The 21,088-nt window shown below is 35.8% G+C and overlaps 2 protein-coding genes across 4 annotated transcripts; one reads left to right on the top strand and one right to left on the bottom strand.

The window, feature by feature from the left end:
• The first annotated feature begins 1,895 nt into the window (after positions 1 to 1,895).
• On the top strand, positions 1,896 to 4,629 carry gadd45gip1 (growth arrest and DNA-damage-inducible, gamma interacting protein 1). The gene is made up of 2 exons (XM_077213757.1): positions 1,896 to 2,305; positions 3,965 to 4,629. The coding sequence occupies exons 1-2, from the start codon at positions 1,899 to 1,901 to the stop codon at positions 4,260 to 4,262; spliced, it is 705 nt and encodes a 234-aa protein (XP_077069872.1). The 5' UTR covers positions 1,896 to 1,898; the 3' UTR covers positions 4,263 to 4,629.
• LOC143722336 (tetratricopeptide repeat protein 39A) lies at positions 4,542 to 19,762 on the bottom strand. Of its 3 annotated transcripts, none has more exons than XM_077213743.1 (18): positions 19,428 to 19,762; positions 17,004 to 17,108; positions 15,658 to 15,789; positions 14,098 to 14,159; positions 13,809 to 13,876; positions 13,040 to 13,104; positions 12,479 to 12,578; positions 12,325 to 12,390; positions 11,338 to 11,446; positions 10,409 to 10,476; positions 9,935 to 9,994; positions 9,137 to 9,298; positions 7,409 to 7,500; positions 7,125 to 7,245; positions 6,931 to 7,042; positions 5,679 to 5,793; positions 5,473 to 5,589; positions 4,542 to 5,349 (listed from the first exon to the last, which is right to left on the bottom strand). In XM_077213743.1, the coding sequence occupies exons 1-18, from the start codon at positions 19,460 to 19,462 to the stop codon at positions 5,238 to 5,240; spliced, it is 1,701 nt and encodes a 566-aa protein (XP_077069858.1). In that variant the 5' UTR covers positions 19,463 to 19,762; the 3' UTR covers positions 4,542 to 5,237. The 3 variants fall into 3 exon arrangements, with proteins under 3 accessions (XP_077069858.1, XP_077069856.1, XP_077069859.1); XM_077213741.1 differs by having other exon boundaries at positions 11,335 to 11,446; positions 19,428 to 19,735; XM_077213744.1 differs by lacking the exons at positions 17,004 to 17,108; positions 19,428 to 19,762 and having other exon boundaries at positions 11,335 to 11,446; positions 15,669 to 15,790.
• Between the last annotated feature and the right edge of the window lie 1,326 nt (positions 19,763 to 21,088).

The raw sequence follows: 21,088 nt of genomic DNA, 5'->3' as shown, positions 1-21,088 counted from the left end.
TGTTTTTTCAGACGGTCGTGTCTTTAAAGCTTCCCAGTTGGCACGGATCACCGGTGTCTAAATTAAGCCCTGTGTCGCGCATGGCACACTGCGGACCCCTCTCAAACCCTCCTCAACCCCCCGCCATGGGAACTTTTGAGTTATAATGATGCGCTCGTCGCGACACAAAAGCTCTGACATCTGTCTCTCCAAGAGCCGCATTCTAAAGCTGCTTGTTTGTCCCATCTTTACATTTTTGAAAAGAAATCAAAACTAAAAGAAGAGTAGCGGAAAGAGAGGAGGGGTTTGTGATAGAGAGGGAGGGCTGGAGCATTTAAAACAAAGGCCTTTTTCTTCCTCCTAGTGTTTGCTGGTTAATAATCCAACCCTCCCATGCTGCGTTCCAGAAATTCAAAGCAGAGTTTCTGCTCATCTGCTCACTGAAGCTGGCATGGACCATTAATAAGAACAGAAGTAGACCACATGCAGCCCTACGGCTGAAAGACACATCTAAGCCCCCTTAAGACTCTTCAAACATGATAATTCAGCCATTCATCACTAAATTATGTGAGGACAGAAACTCTCAGTGTGTCTGTAAAATAAATTTGATCGTAGTGTACAAAGCTTCACCTTCTAAACTTTCACTATCGCTTGATTTAACGGATTAAGATCACGGCATACAAATACACAATTAAAGTGGCTGATATTAATATTAAATATTATTCAAGAAAAGTGACTGTGTCTGCTTATTTACTCATATGGAAAATTATATTATATAAAATTAAATGATGAAGTCAGTACAAAAGGAACATAAAGATAAAGCATTATATATCATGAATCCATATATGTATATCTCTATGTATCGATATATCTATCTATCTATCTATCTCATGTTTTCTTTGTTGTAGGCTGCTTATTATATTGTTTTTGTACAAATTTCTATGATTAACTTGCCAGTAATTCTTTGTAATTTGTGTTGTATTGTATGTTCTTCTTTCCTTGAAGTAATTCAATTAAATAAATATGCAATGTGGCCAAAACGACAGCCAGAGATTTAAAATTGGCCCTCATTTTTGTTTTTCTAGTATTGTCCAGACTCTGGGATGAACAATACCAGCGGGACCATATCCATTTAAGACCTTTATTTCCAACAATAGGATCCCACTGTGCCGCTAAACTACCGGAAAAGATTTAAGGGTTCAGCATTCAGGACACACAAAACCTCAGAGGATTGAAATAGCATTGTTAAAGGCCCCCTGAGGTGATGATTAAACTCCAAACGAAAATGATCAGGGAGGAGCGAGGGTGGAGAAAGAGAGACAACTCATCAGTCCCTCAACACTGACACAAACTGTCCAACACTCAAGCGGAAAAACAGCACATTTCTCAAAAATTAAAATGATGTCATCGTTTACTCGCCCTCAAGTTGTTCCAAACCTGTAGGCTATACATCTCTTTCTGCTGAGCACAAAGGAAGATATTTTGAAGTGTCGGTAACCAGAGAGTTGACGTTAGCCATTGACAATCACCATAGTGTGGGGAAAAAATACAATTGAAGTCAATGGTGCCTAACAACTGGAACATTCTTCAAAATATCTTGCTTTGAGTTCAGCAGAAGAAAGAAACTCGTACAGGTTTGGAACAACTTGAGGGTGAGTAAATGATGACATCATTTTCATTTTTGGGTGAACCATCCCTTTAAAAGCACAGAGCTGCACAAACTGGTTTCTTAAACATGACAGTGACTTCACTAAGGAATGTTTCCAGCACCTTGTTGAATCTGTGCCACGAAGAATCAAAGCATGCTCTGAAGGCAAAACGGGGGTCCAACCAATAAGGTAAAGAGATCGTAATTTCCTTTGACACTTTCATTTACACCAGCAGAGGGCCTAATGACGTCAGCACCACGCGTTCATTAGATGACGTCAGAGGTCACTGGGTTGTCATCAAACATGGCGGCCTCCTTGCTGAGCAGGAGGACAGGCTTATTCTTTGGTGTCAGTCAATTAAACTCCTTTATACCGCCTGTAGTCCATCAGATCGCGTACTATAACCCAAGACCTCTATGGTTGAATATAAAGAACCCTTATATACCAGATAAAGAGAGCGAGAAGACGCCCGACTGGCAGAAGACTGAGAAGTATGATCGCAGACTGTTCGGCCGCTATGGACGCGCGTCAGGGATTGACCCGGCCAAACTCTGGCCATCGCACGCCCGGCTGGAGGAGCTGCTGGCCGAGGAGAGAGAGTGGCACCCTCCGGTCGAGGTGATGCTGGAAAACATCGCGGCCAGAGAGAAGGAGAAGGCGCAGAAGCGGATGGAAAGGTGACGTGAAGCTTGACTAAGTTAGTTTCTATCGGATGTTTGCTGTCAACCGTATTCAATATATTCATTGATAAATGGTTCACCCCAAAATGAAAATTGTGATAATTTACTCACCTTTACGTTGTTACAAAACCGTTATGATGTGTGTTTCTTACAATGTCCGAGGTTCGGTTGGTTTCCGTATACAGAGAGACTGGAGCTTTCAAACTCCAAAACCTTAAAAGTTGGATAATCATCTAATTATTGTTGTGTTACAATTGACAAACATTATGCTGGTGGTTAAAGTACTAAAAATTATCATCTATATTCCAAGTCTTCTGAGCCCGTTTATGATATAGATTTATTTATGTGACGTACAGACCGAAATTGTCATTCGGTGAGAAATTCTTTCAAACATTCAAATCTGACGGTTAGGACGTCTCAAGAGTTATGACTTATGTGTGTCGTGTCCAATCGCATTGAAAAAAAAAAAATATATATATATATGTATGATTACAATTAAATAGTTTTTGTTTTTACTCTTTTATAAATTGTTAACATTCTTATTCTTTATAGTTTATTTAATTCAAGATGCAATTTGTCGTCATTCGTCAGTTGTTCTTAAAGGGATAGTTCCGTCAAAAATGAAAATTATCCCATGATTTACTCACACTCAAGCTATTGGTGTGTACAAATCTTCTTTTAGACGAATACAATCTAAAATATATTTAAAAATATACTGGCTGTTCCAAACCTTATAATAGGAGTGAATGTGGCATGAAATTTTGAAGCCCCCAAAAAATGCACCCATCCATCATACAAATAATCCATACTATTCCAGGGGGTTAATAAAGGCCTTCTGAAGCGAAGCAATGCATTTGTGCAAGAAAAAAAGTGAATATTTAAGACTTAATTAGCTATAACAACTAGCCTCGGGCAGACAAACATATACACATTGAATGGCTTGTAGGTGTGTATATCATGGTTTAATTTTCCTTATTGGGTGAACTATCCCTTTAAAGGAATAGTTCAATCAAAATTGAAAGCCATTGAATGTGCCAGGTTCCAGTTATTTCTAGCTGTACAAAACAAGCTTGTTACGCTGCTTGCTTTATATTGAAACGGGTGTTTCTTATGTTATTTTAATTAATTATTATATTAAATATTATATTTAATATTTGCATTATTATAAACATTGGTTACTAGCGCAAATAAGTTTTGTTTACTGCACTTTGCTATTTTTCTAGTTATTTACCTGTAGCGTTTATGAATCAGAGGTATTGCACATTCATAGAAAATACTAGTTCACTTCCTCCTGTAAATAAGGCAGTCAGATATTTCTCCATTGTTTTTAATTTAAAATCATTTGCAATGCTTCATGGGATCGTAGTTCTTTTCCCCACTAAAACCGTCACGTGCAAACCTGTACATTTTTGTTTCAAATTACAGTTTGCGACGTTGCGATTCACTTCATGGCTGGTTGGATTGGTTTATGGCTTTAACTGTTATGTTTAAAAATCCATATGGGAAAAATACTCACCCATATAATATACAGTAAATTAGTTTCTTCTTTGGAATAAAAAAGCTACATTAAATAAGTTTGGGAAAAGTAGATGAACACAACCTTCATTGATCATGGCCATTTGTTTTTACGCAGCTTTTCGCTTTGTTTCCACACAGAGAGAAGACTATTGCTGCAAACATGGCCAAAATGCCCAAGATGATCGCAGACTGGAAAAAGCAGAAGAGGGAGGCAAAACAGAAGCAAAGAGAGGAGAAAATAAGGCGGGACAAACTGCTGGCCGAGGCGAGAGAGCGCTTTGGGTATGCGCTGGACCCCCGCAGCATCAAGTTCAAAGAGATGGTTGCTGAAATAGAGAAGGAGGAGAAGAAGAAGAGGAAACTTCTGAAGCGCAGTAAGAGAGAGGAAGAGCAGGGCTTGCCCACAGCGACAGCGACGGCTGAATCCAGCCAATAACTCTCACTGCCCAGAACAAGGACTTTCATACAGTGCTACTGTACTATATTGTAAAATTGGTTTCTTTGTACATGTCATTGTTATTATCGCACATTATTAATTAAAATCAGTCATACTTCAGAATAAACTGACTATGAAAATATACATGCATGTCTGACTTCAAAGAGCTTCATTAGTAAATTTGATAACATAATTCCTTGTTAAATTGAGAAGTTAAAAAGAAAACATAATTTTTAGGAACAATTTAGCTTATGCATGAAAAAGCAAAAGGAAAAGTGATTCATACTGTAACCCATTGCATTTATTGCTAAATAATTTCATTGATTGTACGACTTAATTTACATAATAAAATTATGCATAAATTATACATTTCCAAAAATGTTTTAATAGCAGTAATAAACATATTGCATGACAAAAAAAAATAATAACTACAGTATTTGACAACTGAGTATTTACGATGCATGCTGGGGAACTATTTGATTATTATAAAAGTTCTTGATTCGTTCAAGAAAGGAATATAATATTCAATCCCACACTGAGCCTTACAATAATCAACATAATCATTAGAACTTAGTGTAAAATGGTTTGTCCAAATTTTTTTTAAACACCGTCAGTTTTCCAGCTATTTTCCCTTATTAATAAACCTGTACAGGACTTGAAAAAAATACAGGAAAAAAATATATAAATTTGATATCTAATGCTCCCTAAGATGTACACTTTCACACAAAAGGAGCTTAAACCCTAGTTTACATTTGAAATATCCATTCATTATTTCTATTTACTAACTAAAATAAACATCAATTTGGCAAAAGATAAGCTGGAGAATGTACAAATGAGGTTTTTAGTGTCTCCTATAATAACACTAGGCAGTGCCACTGCATAAAAACCACACTGTGTCTTTGATCTTTCATATTCTCCCCATAAAGTGACCGGGTCATCAGAGAAGAGACGCTGTTGATTCAGAATCATCTTTCCTCACAAAGATGTTATTTCATCTTGGTCATTGGTGTCAGCCTTAAGTTTGATCAGGGCTGCATGGACCCTGAACTGCGTACGAGACTCCATCGAGTACTCTTTGTAGTTATTCCTGACAGGACAGACAATAATAATGTGACATTTCAGACTGGAGCAAAGACACGACAACAACAAACCAGTAAAAACGAGTGTTCAGTGTGTGAACTATATTGGTTTTGCCCTAGCCTGAACTCACTTGGCTTTCTGCAGTAGTTTGATGGCTTGCTCTTTCCTCCCCGTGTCTATGCACAAGAGACTCGTCTCCAGCAGAGCATTAGGAACCAGGTAATGATCAAACTTCAGCTTCTTTTCACTGTTAAAGACACAAAAACATCTCAAAGTCCATCCTGAGACAGAACAAGCATTTGTGAAGGGAAACTGCATTAATACAGGAGCACTGGCCTGCTGTAAACCTGTCTGAAACAGTCCTCTGCGGCCTGCATCTGGCCTGCATTCTTCAGACACAGGCCTTTCAGAAGCAGGATCAAACATGTGTCGTCCACACTGTACTCATTCTCTACACATACAGAGAGAATAAGTGGAAAATCACATACAGGATACAGCATTGTATAGGTAGGTTATATAAACAATATCGAACTACTGTATAAAAAGCAACTGCAACTTTTTGATTACCAACATTCTTTGAGATATCTTTTGTGGTCAACAGAAGACAGAAACTCGTACCGTTTTAGAACAACTTGAGTAAATGCTGACAGAATTTTTATTTTTGGGTGAATTATCCCTTTAAGGCCTGCTATTGTCAAAAACAATCAAGCTCAACTTTAATAGAAATATGTTCAAAAGAAAAAAAAAGATATTTTCTCAGCTACTTCTGCAGTAATGATGACAAAAGGTATGAACTAACATGATTTTTAGCAGTTACTGGCATTTTAATAATTAAAAATTAGAAAAAAATTTTTTATATATATATATATATATATATATATATATATATATACACACACACACACACACCTTGTTACACCGTACACGATATAAAACAATAAAAGTCAAAGTCATCTTGTGCCTCTTTTAGAATTTTACTTTTCGAAGTTTTAAAATTAATATGTAAGTTAAGAAATTAATTTAAAAATAATTTTTCTATGAAATATCTAAACATGAGGATAAATAGGTAATAATGTAAATAATTTAATTTTAAAAACAAACTTATTGACCATGCAATATTTAGAAATTGATTATACAGAATTATGGTACATATGTTTTTAAATGTATGATTTCAAATGAATTTCCACTTAAATTGTATTTATTTATTTGTGTAAAAAATGGCTTCTTTTTTTTTACCATCTATTGCTTTATTATCCACAGTCTGCATTTACTTAATATGAAATATGAGGTGGTAAAACCTATTCGGATTTAAAAAAATATCTCAACATATTTTTGTAATGTAATTTTCCTACATTCAGAGAGATGGTCCTCACTGCAGAACATGAAATCCACGGGGAGGAGTCGGATCCAGATCCAACTCCTCCCACCTTACATATACCTAAACCCACCCATCTCCGCCCCCTGATCCCTAAACCCACCCCTAATCCTACCCATCTCCACCCCTTGGATCTTGATCCGACTCCTCCCTGTGGATCTCATGTACTGCATTGAGGTGCTACTGCATTCAGAGGAATGTGTGTATCATTACCCGGAGCCGTCTGTAGGGTGCGCTCCGCCTCTAACAGCGTCTCCATCATGCCCTCGGTGAGCTCGGGCTGTTTGCTGATCATGGAAAAGCCATTCCACATGTACATCATCTCCTGAAAAGCAGATTAGTCAAGTATAAATTTTGTCTTAGAAAAATAAACGGGAAAATGAAAGTGTGCTGAATGTTATTCTTACAAGCACAGGAACAGGAAGTCTGATAGGATTGCTGGCTTTGTACCGTCTTGCTTTCCGAATGGCAAACTTCTCTGTGGGCGGAGATTTACCGGCTATCTTCTGTTTGTATGATGGTACCTGTCTGAGAGAGATTGAAAGTGAACAGGAAGTAAAAAAAAAAAGACTGTCTGTTTTAATACATATCATACTGTACAAAAGTAACCCACATTCAGAAAGACTTGATTTTTTTTCATGAAAGCCTCATCTGTCACCAGTCTTGGCAATGCAATTGCATGTGTGTTTACCTAAAGAGATCCACCTCATTATCCCCGAACGGCCGGGATTCTGAGTCTGGAAGCATGCTGAGATAAGCCGCCTTCATGTACACGTACATGGCCTGAGAGAGAAAGAGAGAGATGAGCATAATAATCCTTCTGTACACTGGAAACACACTGTACGTAATCACAACCAGCCAGAGAACCAACCAGTCCAAACAAAAACCTGGCAAAGACATCATCCCACAAAGCCAATTTACACAGCTTACACATGGCAGTTTGTCTAATCGCTGCGATATAACAAATGTAGCAAAACTTCAATTATTTACAAAAATACAGTGCAATCCCAGGCTTTACACCTGTACGGTTTGACTTCATGTTTCTGAAGAGGAAGCTTGTCTGCGTTTAGAACAGAACTGTTGGTTAACGCTACTGTTGGCTCACCAACTGCTGAAAACATTACAACACTCATTAAGAAACATGTAATTTTGCCCTTTGTTTTAAAATATATGTTTTTTTAAAGAATATTTTGAGTTTTCTGACTAAGTGAATACGGAAATTTCTGGAAAGTATTCACACTCATGTAAATGGAAAAAAATGGAAACCTTCCTTAACTTAATTTCTTCATAGTATTTGAAACTTCAAAAGATTCTCATAAAATTAAGTAGAAAAACGAAAGTAGAAACTTCTTCTCTGTGTCAAAATATTTACTATTTTAGTACTGTCGTGTAAAATAAAAATAATAATCATATTTAAAAAAATATCCTTTTTTGTTAATAGTATGTGCCTTACGAGGTTGATATGTTTCCTGTCTTTAGTTGTGTGTGTATTTATAAATATACATATGGAATTAAATGCCTGTTAGTGATGTCTACATTTAAATACTACAAAAATAATTACCGGTATCTGACTTTCAGTTTTTAAACACCTTTAAAATGGGCAAAACATGGGAAGCAGAATACATTGCTTTCTAGTTGCTATGACACACAATTTAAACACGCTTTTTCCCACGATCAATAAAATCACTTGATTTACATTCTGGGTGGAGGCCATTCTCATTGGGCCTTAATCATGAAACACAACCAGAACAAACTCAATGTGAACACTTTGAATTAAAATGATTTGCACAATGAATATTTTGTCATCTTAGTAATTTGAAAATTACAATTGAACGCTAAATTGTAATAAACTTCGAAATCGCAATATGGCTTTCTGCTCTTATCAAATCGCAAATGCATCAATTTAATGAAATAAATGCGCTGCGTGTTTCAGAGTGAAGCACGGCACTGTGTTCTCGTCTCTGATGATGTGTTCACTGGCGTGAGGGCGGAGTAACCTGTTACTCGCATGACATCCACCAATAGCAAACCACAACCATCCAATCAATTTCCCATGAATAAAATCAAGACCCGCCCAGCATTTTTCTATCAAAATATAAGTTTGATAAGTTTAACATTTTAAAATAAAGAAATTAAGACAGCCGTAAAAATGTGTGTTGTGATATGAAAAAATTCTATTATTTTTCTTAAATTCTCCATTGCCTTTATTTTACTGTGAAATATTACAATAGAAATATTTCTTATTTTGTTTTTTATTTAGTACTTTTTATATAGTAGTAGTAATTATAATAAAAATTATAATAATAATAATGATTATTATAGCCATATTAACATATAATCAGAAAAATCGCAACGTGCAGCCCTATTTGAAATGTTATTTTCATGTAAAATGCAGACTAGTTACACTCGTAGTCCTCACCTTAGACCAGCGGCTCTCCTGGCTGAGCAGGTCTGCGTAGAAGTACGCCATTTTCCAGTGCCTCTTAAAAGTGAAACACCACATCAACTCCCAGTAGCACATGTGATGAAACTGTTTCCAGACCTGCTGGGCCTTACAGCCGTCCTCAAACAGCGCCACCGCCTGATATGCAGTGGTACAATATTAGTAATTAGTGAACATTACGACCCATTTATAAGGTTAGTCAAAACATTAGTTTTGCATGAGCACTTTCCACCTCTCTCTGACACTTGTTTTTTAAACCATTGTTCAATTGTATTCCAACCACCCTGAAGTCTTTAAAAAGGCTATGTTATGGCATCTTCAAAGTCTTGATTTTGTTTTTGTGGTCTACTAGATTAGGCTTACATCCTTGTTCAAAAACAAATTTTTCACATATTTTCCATTATTGCAGCACCTCTCTCCTCAGTCTATCAGTAACGCTCTGTTTAGTTCCTGTCTCTATGAAGCCCCTCCTTCTGAGAAGCTCAGTGTGCTCTAAGAAGAAAGAAACTCAAGACTACAATGGAGGTGTTTCAGGGAGTTCAGAAACAGCGTTACTGATATAGAGAATAACTCCCTCTGGAGTGACTTTGTAACTTTGCAGACACTTTTCATGTTTAAACAGCAACATAACACGCTAAAAAAAGTTGAACACGTAAAAAATAAACAATAGGTCATCTAAACAGAGAATATGTGTTCAGATTAGACATGAAAATACTAATGTTTCAGAATTCACCACTTATGAATTCTGGTAAATGTTCTGCTCTTTTTTCTTACCTCATCAATGTTGCCCTTTATTTCTTCAGCCCGACCAGCAAAGAAAAGGAAAATCGCTCCCTGGAGAGATAATCAGTAAATGAGCTTCAATAAAAAGAGCCCATGTTAAGGCTCGACCAGCATGGGTTTGTTTCCGGTTTGGGTTAGTATAGCAACTTGGCTACAGCTGTTAATCTGGACATTTTATTGGACAAACATCTGTATTCCCCTGAATAAAAATGAGTCAATCATTTTGGGGTGTTTTTCACGAAGAGAAAGACTGCAAATTTTCAAATGTTCATATCCGTCAAGTGTGAATTTGTCAGCTAGTGTAGTGTAGTGTAGTGTAGTGTAGTAGTGACATGAACTAAATGCCAGAAAAGTCCAATTTTCGTTTTAGAGGGTCTTAAAAGCAACTTATTAGAATTAAACCAAATCATTCAGATGAACATATGAGCATGTGAAGCAGAGAGAAAGACAGAAGCAGAAACATACCCGTGGGTATCGCAGGCGAAACGGCTTCAGTAGTCTCTCTGCCTCCTCCACCTCCCCCTCGCCAGTACCTACACAAACATCACTCTATTAATGACAATAAAAATATCAAAGAATTCTATCATTTCAGTATATACACTAACGTTCAAACGTTTGGGGTCATTAAGGTTTTTTCATGTTTTTTTAAAGATGTCTCATGTTCAACAAGGCTGCATTTATTTGAGAAAAATTTCAGTAAAAAAACAGTAATATTGAGATATAATATTATTATTTAAAAAAAAATCTATTTGAATATAGTTAAACATTTTCAGCATCATTACTCCAATCTTCAGTGTCCCATGGTCTTTCAGAAATCATTTTAATATGATTTGCTGCTTACGAAACATTTCTGATTATTATCAATGTTGAAAACAGTCGTGCTGCTTCATATTTTTGTGGAAACTATGACACATTTTGTTTCAGGAATCTTTGATGAATAGAAAGTTCAGAAAAACAGCAATTAATTAAAATATTTTGTAACATTACAAATGTCTGTTCTGTCACTTTTTATCAATGTAACATCCTTAAAAAAATAAAATTTCTTCAATTAAACTTTTGAATGGTAGTGTGGTACCATAATATAAATGGTAATTTATATTAAATAAAAATTTAATATAAATCATTTTACATATATAAAAGTCAAATGTATAATACAATGTTTAAAAAAAATGTGTATATATATATATTATATATTATTATTAATATATTTTATTATTTAAATTGTATTATATCCATCCATCTACCCAATTGTATACTAAACTATTGAAATGTACTATCCCAAAAATTAATTATAAACTATCCCTTAAAGTGGCACAATTAACAAAAGAAACATGACGAAAAATGTCTTATTTGTGTGGGTATCAAATGCATAATTCATCACAAATACATATTACCTAAAATAAAGGAGAGGAAGGTGTAGAAACAGAGCAGGAGGAGGGCGCACAGCATAGAGCGCAGTGTGTGAGAGGTGGCTCCGGTGTACAGCTGAGAGATGCCAAATTCCTACACACACACACACACACACACACACACACACACACACACACACACACACACACACACACACACACACACACACACACACACACACACACACACACACACACACACACACACACACACACACACACACACACACACACACACACACACACACACACACACACACACAAATTGAGAAGACCATTAAGAAAAGAATTAACAGATGAAGAATATAAGAGTGTAATTTGTACTTAAAGGGTAAGTTCGGCGTTTTACAAGCAAAGCCCTGTTTTAAGATCGTTTCTGATGAAATCGAACGGTTAAGATTAAAATTTGGACACATGCTGCTGTCCCGAGAATTTTAGGTTTTTGTGTTAGCACCCCCCCCACCTATACAATGGTTTCATAGGGGCACTGGAACAATCATTCATATAAACGCATATAAACTGATATGCTCACGCAAAAATCACAGCAAAAGAAGCTTTCCAACAGGTTTTATCGTAGTTTTTGGAAGAATGTCCGGTTGTGAGGCGTTGGAAAAATAGGTCCACAGTTTTACAACGAATGGTAAAACACCTGTTGGAAAGCTTCTTATGCAGCGATTTTTGCGTGAGCATATCAGTGAACACCCCAGACCACTCGGTGAGTTTCACGTCTTTGTAAACTAAAGTTTAATGCGTTTATATGAATGATTGTTCCAGTGCCCCTCTGAAACCATTGTATAGGTGGGGGGTGCTAACACAAAAACCTAAAATTCTCGGGACAGCAGCATGTGTCCAAATTTTAATCTTAACCGTTCGATTTCATCAGAAACGATCTTAAAACAGGGCTTAACTTGTAAAACGCCGAACTTACCCTTTAAATTCAAATTCGAGACATCTGAAGTCAAATTTAAAAACCTTATCTCCAGAAAAGCCTGCAAACTCTAGCAGCTTGAGTATCCGGGCAGGAAACAGTGAAAGAGTCTGTGTGTGAGAGTGAAGAACAGCAACACAATTGACAGTCTGGAGTTTAATCATCGGAACAGAGATGCAATATCACACACAAACATACCAAGTTGAAAGCCCCGATCCCAAAAGAGACTCCGCCCTCTAAGTGCTTGTGGTTTGGCCCTTTGAAAGTTGTATCTGATTGGACGTAGGCGTGCAGCTCCCTGCATGAAAATCATGACGTCATACACAGCTGACAGATTCGCTGAATAGCTCAATTCAAGGGCATGATGTTTGTAGGGCACGATCGGTTGTTTCAATTGGGTTAAAGGGATAGTTCACCCAAAAATGAAAATTGTCATAATTTACTCACCCTCAAGTCGTTCCAAACCTTTATGAGTTTCTTTCTTCTGTTGAACACAAAGGAAGATATTTTGAAGAATGTTGGTAGCCATTGACTTCCATAGTACGAAAAGAAAAAATACTATGGAAGTCAATGGTGCCCAAACATTCTTCAGAATATCTTCATTTGTGTCCAGCAGAAGAAAGAAATATATACTTGTAATAATACAACGTGAGGGTGAGTAAATTATGACAGAATTTACATTTTTTGGGGGAACTATCCCTTTAAAAGGTGCAGGTGTCTTAATGGAACAAGATTTCTTTCACTATACTAAAGACTTACTTGTATATGAGGTAACTGTTCCGTACTTTGATTCCTCCTTTAATAAAACCCACCATATTCTCATCCTGTCAACAAACAGAGAGAAAATTTGAGAAATCAGGTGCACATTTGAGCTCTGCACTCTTTCAAAAAGGTTCAATGGGGTTCTATGTAGAACCACAGGGTTCGTGAATCAGTTTTAAGGAACCCTTTCTACCAAAAAGTATCTATATTAGATTAAATGTCTTAAATGACTGCATGATAGAGTGGTGCAGAGGTTATGTATTTCTGTAGGCCAAACCCCAGAAATGAGTTAGCATTGTAGCAAATCTGGTTCCATCGTCCCCAAGTCAATGGTTTGCTTTTTTAAATGGGATTTTGGTTTAACTCCTGAAATCGGGTCTGGGGTGAACACAAGCTCAAGATATTGTTACGTTTTATTCTACGACATAAAACACAACAGTAATACGCCACTCGTGATTTTTTTAAGCTGTCATGTGTCTTGAAAAAGTGGTTAAATGGGACTACAGATGTTGTCGTGACATTAGGGTATGTTTAATTCATAAAATTGAATTATGAATAAAAATAAATTAAATTAACACTAAATCGATGAAATGATACCATGATGGGAACCCCTAAAATGTTCCATATGTGAGGAGCCTGGTTAAATCACGATATAGGCGTCTCACACCTCTAACACACCATAATGCACACATAGTTTAAACGAAACGCCTGAGGTTGTGTGTGTGAGTGATTGTGTAAGAGACATTTATCTTGAAATGTGTCAAACCTGTAAGAAGGTGAGAGCGGCTCTGTGTAGTAAACACTCGGCGTAACACACTTCAGCATGGAGATGCTCTATAAAACAACAAATAAAAATTATTCTGAGCTTGTTTGTGAAACATTTAATCTTAAAATGGTCATTCAAATTGCACCTTACACGAAATGTTAACTTTCCGTTTAACACTAGCCTGAAATTCTTCAAAATGAATGCTGTGCCACATAATAGGTTTGTTTGAGTCTTATTTCTCCTGTATTAATCATGCGAGATGGACATTTCTGGGAAGAGAAAAAGGCACCTTCTGTGAGATCATCATCATTTGCTCCTCGACGGCTCAGACTACCAGACTTCTTACGGAACCTGAGAGAGAACAGCAAGAAGTCACGATATATGTGAACAAACACGCAATAATAATGTCTAAGATACTTCTTGACAACCACATTTGACCTGACTAACATCCGCCAAAAGCACATACTTGATGAGGGGGAAATTACTCATTCTAAAATAAAAATGTAAATACATGCACTACCATTCAAAAGATTTTTTTAAAGGAGTTAATTATTTTATTCAGCAAGGATGCATTCAATTGGTCAAAAGTGACAGTAAAAGACATTTATAATGTTATTTCAACTTCATATAAATGCTGTTCTCATGAACTTTCTATTTCTCAAAGAATTTTTTTTTCTGTTTCCACCAAAATATGAAGCACTGATAATCATAACATTATTTCTTGAGCAGCAAATCAGCAGATTAGAATGATTTCTAAAGGATCATGTTACACTGAAGACTAAATTACATTTTAAATATATTAAAATGGTAAACCGTTTTTTAAAATTGGAATATTTCACAATATTACGGTTTTTACTTCTTTCAAAAGCATTACAAAAGCTAGTTTTGCATCTTTTCAAATTGACAAATAAGCATAAATATTTACAAATGTAAATATAAAAATGTATTTGATTAAAAAAAAAAGAAATTGTATAATTTAACATTTATTCATTTATCGCAACTCTGACTTTTTCCTCACAAATCTGACTTTTTTGCCCCCGCAATTGTTAGTTTATACTTTGCAAATCCGAGGGGAAGAAAAGTCAGAATTGTGAGATTAAAAAAAAATCACAATTTTCTTTTAAATTGTTTTATTCTGTGGCAGAAACAGGCTTCCATACATTTTCAATGCTTTTAACTTATAAAATTAAATAGTACATGCTAATTGCTTGATTCATTTGCCAACTGTCTTAAAACATGTCACTGAACATTGGATATTCATATTTAACTGCATATATTAAATATCAGTAATATAATTTGAAATATGTCTAATTATTTGTCAATTTGCAAACTGATTTATGAATTTACACTTATTAAATTCATTAAACTCTTACTATTTTTAATCTGAGCAGCGAACTTAAGTATATTCTTCAGCACAAACTGACATCACTCTCCCAAGAGCATGTTTGGAGGAGTTTAGGAGGAAATCTCAGAAAGATCTTCCTTTATGACTCACTCCTTCTTAAGCAAACCGAAAGTGAGCTGATGTGTGACCAATGCTACAGGCACATACGCTCATCTGGATTAGTGCTGCATTGTAACATGGTGTGTGTGTGTGTAGACACACACATCTCTTCTACTCCATTTAATCTAAGTTATGCAAGGCCAATAAAAGTCCTCATTAGTCATAACCAGCTGTCTGTCATTTAAAGCCACACTGTTACATCTCTATGCAAATACAAGCAAATGTAAACGCTGCAGGATTGGGTCAGCTGACATGGAAATAACCCTATTTGCCTAAAAGTTAAAAGGTCAGGGGAAAAGTCTCTCCATGACAGGAACGAATGCATTGTTTTGGCTCTCTTTCTACCTCTGGCACACCTCCTGAGCTCTCTTCATGGTGTTCCCAGCATGCACTATGTCGTCGTGTTGGAAGGTCATCATGGCCTGCATCTCTAATACTGTGGCATAGATCAGAGCGTGATACATGCTCTCTTTAGACCTGGAATACAACACAACACATGCTTTTACACTCACAATGTGAGATCACACTTCACAACCAGAGAAGGATAATGCCTTAAACTTTCTCTATGCAAGAATGTGAACAAAACCAGCTACATAAACTCGATTTCACATGATGTCTTGCATGGAGAAAGCAATTTGGCAATCCAAAAAAATATAATAAATAGATCTTTAAAACACAGACCAGCCAGAAACTGCATACTAATAAAAAAATGCCTAAATAGCCTTTAACCATGCATGATGTACTTCCTGTAGGGCCTGCATTATATACAAAAAAAGACGGTTGGAGCCACTTAAAGGGATAGTTCACCCAAAAATGATAATTCTGTCATCATTTACTCGCACTCAAGTTGTTCCAAACCTGTATAAGTTTCTTTGTTCTGTTGAACACAAAAGAAGATATGTTGAAGAATGTTGTTAACCAGACATTTGATGGACTCCATTGACTTCCATAGTATAGTCCTTCTATGGAAGTCAATAGTGGCCCAAAAGTGGCCTGGTAACAAACTTTCTTCAAAATATCTTATTCTGTGTTAAGCAGAACAACACTGTAAAGTGTTCAGCTCACTTTAAAAAAAAATCGAGGAAACCCGTTGTCTTAAAATTATTAAGTAAATAAACGTTGTGCTTAATCAAAAAAATTAAGTAATGTGGAAGTCAAGTTCAAAAAAGAAGACAAAAAAATTTAAGTTAAGTCAACTGATCACTTTTTACAGTGAAAGAAATTTATACAGGTTTGGAACCACTTGAGGGCGAGTAAATGTTGACAGAATTTTAATTTTTGGGTGAACTATCCCTTTAAACATGTGGTTTCCTTCCCAGCGCCTTTCGGCTATACATTGATGAGAACGAGAGCGCTCTGTGTGCGGGACTATTGTCAGGCGTGAGGGTGTGCGATCTTTAGGTAAACATCCTGGAGAAGGGAGGGAGCCTGACGCAATTCTCGATCACAACTGGAATAAAGCATGCAATCTTAGGATGACATCTACAATTAAACAAGTACTTCACAGGGGAGCACATTTAAAGCAGCAAATGACTACATTTTCTGGTGCATATGACAAGAAAATAAAACACCTTTGCAACATGTGCTTGGTAGATACCACACCTTTACCAAACACCTCACCTGCTCTTAAAAACACAGATACTGGAGGGGTGGAGAAATGGAGGGAGAGAATGACTTAAGACTTCTCTCACCGTGGCCGTAGTTTCTCCAAACTCTCATTAAAGTGGTTGTTGAGGAACAGATCCAAGGCCTCCATGCATTCATCAAGACAGGCCTGTAGGGAAAACTGTCTGGAGCTGATGACACACACACACACACACACACACACACACACACACACACACGCACACACACACAAACACACACACTGAGTACATGACATCCACTTCAATTGCTTTTCTATTAAGCTAATTCTAATGACTACAGATTAGTAGTTAATATGGACTTTTTTAAAGCCAGTATCTAAAGTACACGCTGTCCAATGATGACCAATATAATTTATGATGTTATATCATTTAATGATGCACACAAGAGACATGCACACAATGTCTGAATTTATTTATACATTTTTAAGGATCTGTCAAGTGATAATTTTTCTAGAAACTATATATATTAAGAATGCCTGAAATAAATAATTACATTATATGTAGATTCTGTAATTTCATAAAAATAGAAATAAATTATTTATATTTAATTGATTATTTATTTTAAAGCTTTGTTAATCGATCATTTTCCCAGAAACATTTTTCATGTGGGGCAATTATCAATTAACAAAGCTTTAAAATGAATAAAAAATAAATGAATACAGTACCAGTCAAAAGTTTGAAAACATTACTATTTTTAATGTTTTTGAAAGAAGTGATCAAAAAAAGAAAAAAACTGTAAAATTGTGAAATATTATTACAATTTAAAATAAGTGTTTTCTATTTGAATATATTTTAAAATATAATTTATTCCTGTGAATTTTCAGCATCATTACTCCAGTCTTCAGTGTCACATGATCCTTCAGAAATCATTCTAATATGATGGAAACAGTTGCTGCTTAACATTTTTTTAATGAATAAAAAGTTAAAAACTATAAGCAAAAGTTAAGCATTTAAGAAGTTAAGCATTTATTTAAATTAGAAATCTTTAGTTACATTATACACCACCGTTCAAAAGTTTGGGGTGAGTCATTTTTTTATTTGTTTTAAAGAAATTAATACTTATATTTAGCAAGGATGTGTTAAATTGATTAAAAAAAGTGATAGTAAAGATGTATATTGTTAGAAAAGATTTCTATTTTGAATAAATGCTCTTCTTTTTGACGTTTTATTCATCAATGAATCCTGAAAAAAGTATCACAGGTTCTAAAAATATGAAGCAGCATGACGGTTTCCAACATTAATAATAAATCAAATCAGATCATATCAGAATGATTTCTGAAGGATCATGTGACACTAAAGAATGGAGTAAATTATGCTGAAAATCCAGCTTTGATCACAGGAATATTAAATAAAAAAAATCAACATTATTCTAAAATATAATATTATTTCACAATATGACGGTTTTGCTGCATTTCAGATCAAAAAAAATTCCGCCTTGGTGAGCACGAGCAGTAGAGACTTCTTTCCAAAAACTGTAGATACAGTATACACATTTTGTGAATTATTTTGCAGATGGTGAAGGCCCTGAAATTCCCCAGAAATAAAATGGTCACATTAAGCTAACTTCTGCCAGTGGACAGCTTTGCTCCGAAGCTCCCAAAATCACGTAAACCCACTTGGTGAAATGACATTTAATAAATACAAAGACACAATTCAGACGTCTCTGTCAACAGCGCCCTTTATCAATTATGAACACTACCTGATGCAGAGTTCTCCAGCACCTGACCACTGAAGATATATTTAACAGGTCTAATTAATGTAAACTGGATGATCCTGTTTTTAGAGGCTCATTTAGATTAAAAAGTAGATATACATTCATGGAAATGCACTTGTGAGAACTATGGGTCTCCAGCACCTGTTGTGTATGAAATTTATAAACCAATTAGCATGCATTTGCTTAAATCCATTAAAAACAACTGGTGTAATGCATTTGCATGACTTCACATGTCATTTAAAGGTATCTCTAACCTTTAACTCTCTCAGCCGCAATGACTCATGTACAAACACACACATGCACAGCAGAATATGGCTCACACACTGTGTCACTCAGTCAAGGTGTCTGGTGTTTGCTCTGAGTACACATGAAGGGCTTGGACAGCCAGCGCCTTTGGATAAGAACATGAACAAGCCACACTGAACTGAGCAACTATACCATTCTTGTGTGTAAATAACCTAGACTTGCGTATGGAAACCTTTCAAAAGCATTCTTTTCAGGGACAGCATTTCATTCTCTCACTGAGAACATGAGCTGAGCTCAAACTCTATTGCAAAACAAGGAAGGAAGAGATGTGAAAATTTGGCATGAAGAGAAAAAAAAAACTGCACACAGACGTAACTTACTGAATCAGCCATTCAGTGACTTCAGGAACCACAATACAGCAACGTTTTCAGTTTAGCTTAGTAGAAACTTGAAATGTACATCATTGATAATGCGTTTCTTTAGTTTTAAAATAACAGAAACAAACTCACTTTTCTGTGCCAGGTGCATTTTTCTCACTGGACATGATGGAGTATTTCGTCTTGTTTGCTGTCCTCCTCTGGGCCTTGTGGCCACACAAACACCTGCTTCGAGGTCTCAGACTCCCTGTGAAGAGCTTTTCTTCAGGTCTCCAGTGGAAGTTAACTCTCACTGAGCATGAAGGTGATGCATTGATGAGAGTTTTGAAACTCGGGCTGGCAGGGCATATGGATCAGTGTTCGGCTCGATTGGCAGAAGTGGTGGGTGTGTGTGTGTTATGGTGATGTGATAACTCACACAGTTCTCTCGAGTGGACTCCTCCTCGGAGCTCACCGTAGTTTAAATGGCAGGAGATCAGTGTGAAAGGGACAGTAGTGCGTAGCGCCATCCAGCGGTGGGGTGAAGGAAGTGCTCGCATGTGACACCACGCACCAAACAATAATTGCTGTTTTGTGGTAGTTATTCAAGATATTTACTAGCGGTTTCTTGTGGGAACTTGTTCTCTAGCCTTTTTAAATAAACCCTTTATCAAATTCAAATCGAATCAAATCAAATAGGATTTCATCTTTAAATCGACACGACTATATTAGAAAGTAAGCCTGCTGGTGGCTACTTAAATTTGTACCAAGTCAATACAAACATTTTTTAGAATTATATAATGATACGAGTCTTTGTGCAGTAGGCTACAGAAAAGTGTCATCATATCATTATTAGTAACAAATATTACTGTTATTAAAAAAAGAAAGAAAATATTTCCTCAGGGCTCAACACTAAGGATTTTTGTTTTAGATCAGGTATTTATAAGTGCTGTATACTTTTTCCACTCTACTTAAGCATAAAAATACCATAAAATGTTTGCATATATTGAGGAAACAAGCTAAGTTCACATACTCGTTTCTCTGAAATACACTTGGGTAGACTGAGTACAGTTGAGAGACATTTTTTGCGTTTTGATTTTTCACACAAGAATAGACACTGAAAAGAAGTGAATTTCCACATGACATGCCACATGACATTTCATTAGCTTGTAGACTAAGATATTATCAATCAATAATACAAAAAATACTTTTAATAAAAGTAGTTTATATTTTCCACAATTAGCTCATAAAAATAAGGTGCTTTTTGTCTCAACTTTGTCTCAACTGTACCCATATGTGGTACAGTTGAGACACCCATTTTTAATGATGTAAAGGTAACTAACCGTACCTTGCAAATATAATAAATAAAGTCAAATAAAGAAAATAACAATTGGGCAACATGTTTGTTTCTATAGGCCTATCCATTTAAAATCATTAATTTTAATTAAATTAGCACTGGTTAAAATTTATAAAACAGGAACAATATATTTAATATATTCATTAATAATACTCAGTTTAAATATCACAAATATCAAATTTTATTTTCATTTGCGTCCTATGCATGGCTAATTACGACGGTTAACCTGTTATCATAACATTGAACAACTAAACAGCTTGTTTCGTAATAGAACTCTACAGTTGATACACGTGTGTCTCAACTTACCCCGCTGGCGACCTCTCTCGAGATTTTGCAATGACCTTATATGCCATTTTTTAGGGCACAGAATAACGTTTGTGATTATACGAGTTACGTCAGGCACATAAGGATAATAAGCTATTCATTGTGGAGTGTGCATGGTGAACTGAAAGTCTTA

This window comes from Siphateles boraxobius, unplaced genomic scaffold (assembly GCF_051911475.1).
Source record: "Siphateles boraxobius isolate OS27281-9 unplaced genomic scaffold, OSU_SipBor_1 66, whole genome shotgun sequence".
NCBI lineage: Eukaryota > Metazoa > Chordata > Actinopteri > Cypriniformes > Leuciscidae > Siphateles > Siphateles boraxobius.
Note: the sequence above shows the minus strand (reverse complement) of the source record. Positions and strands in the feature narration are given on the sequence as shown.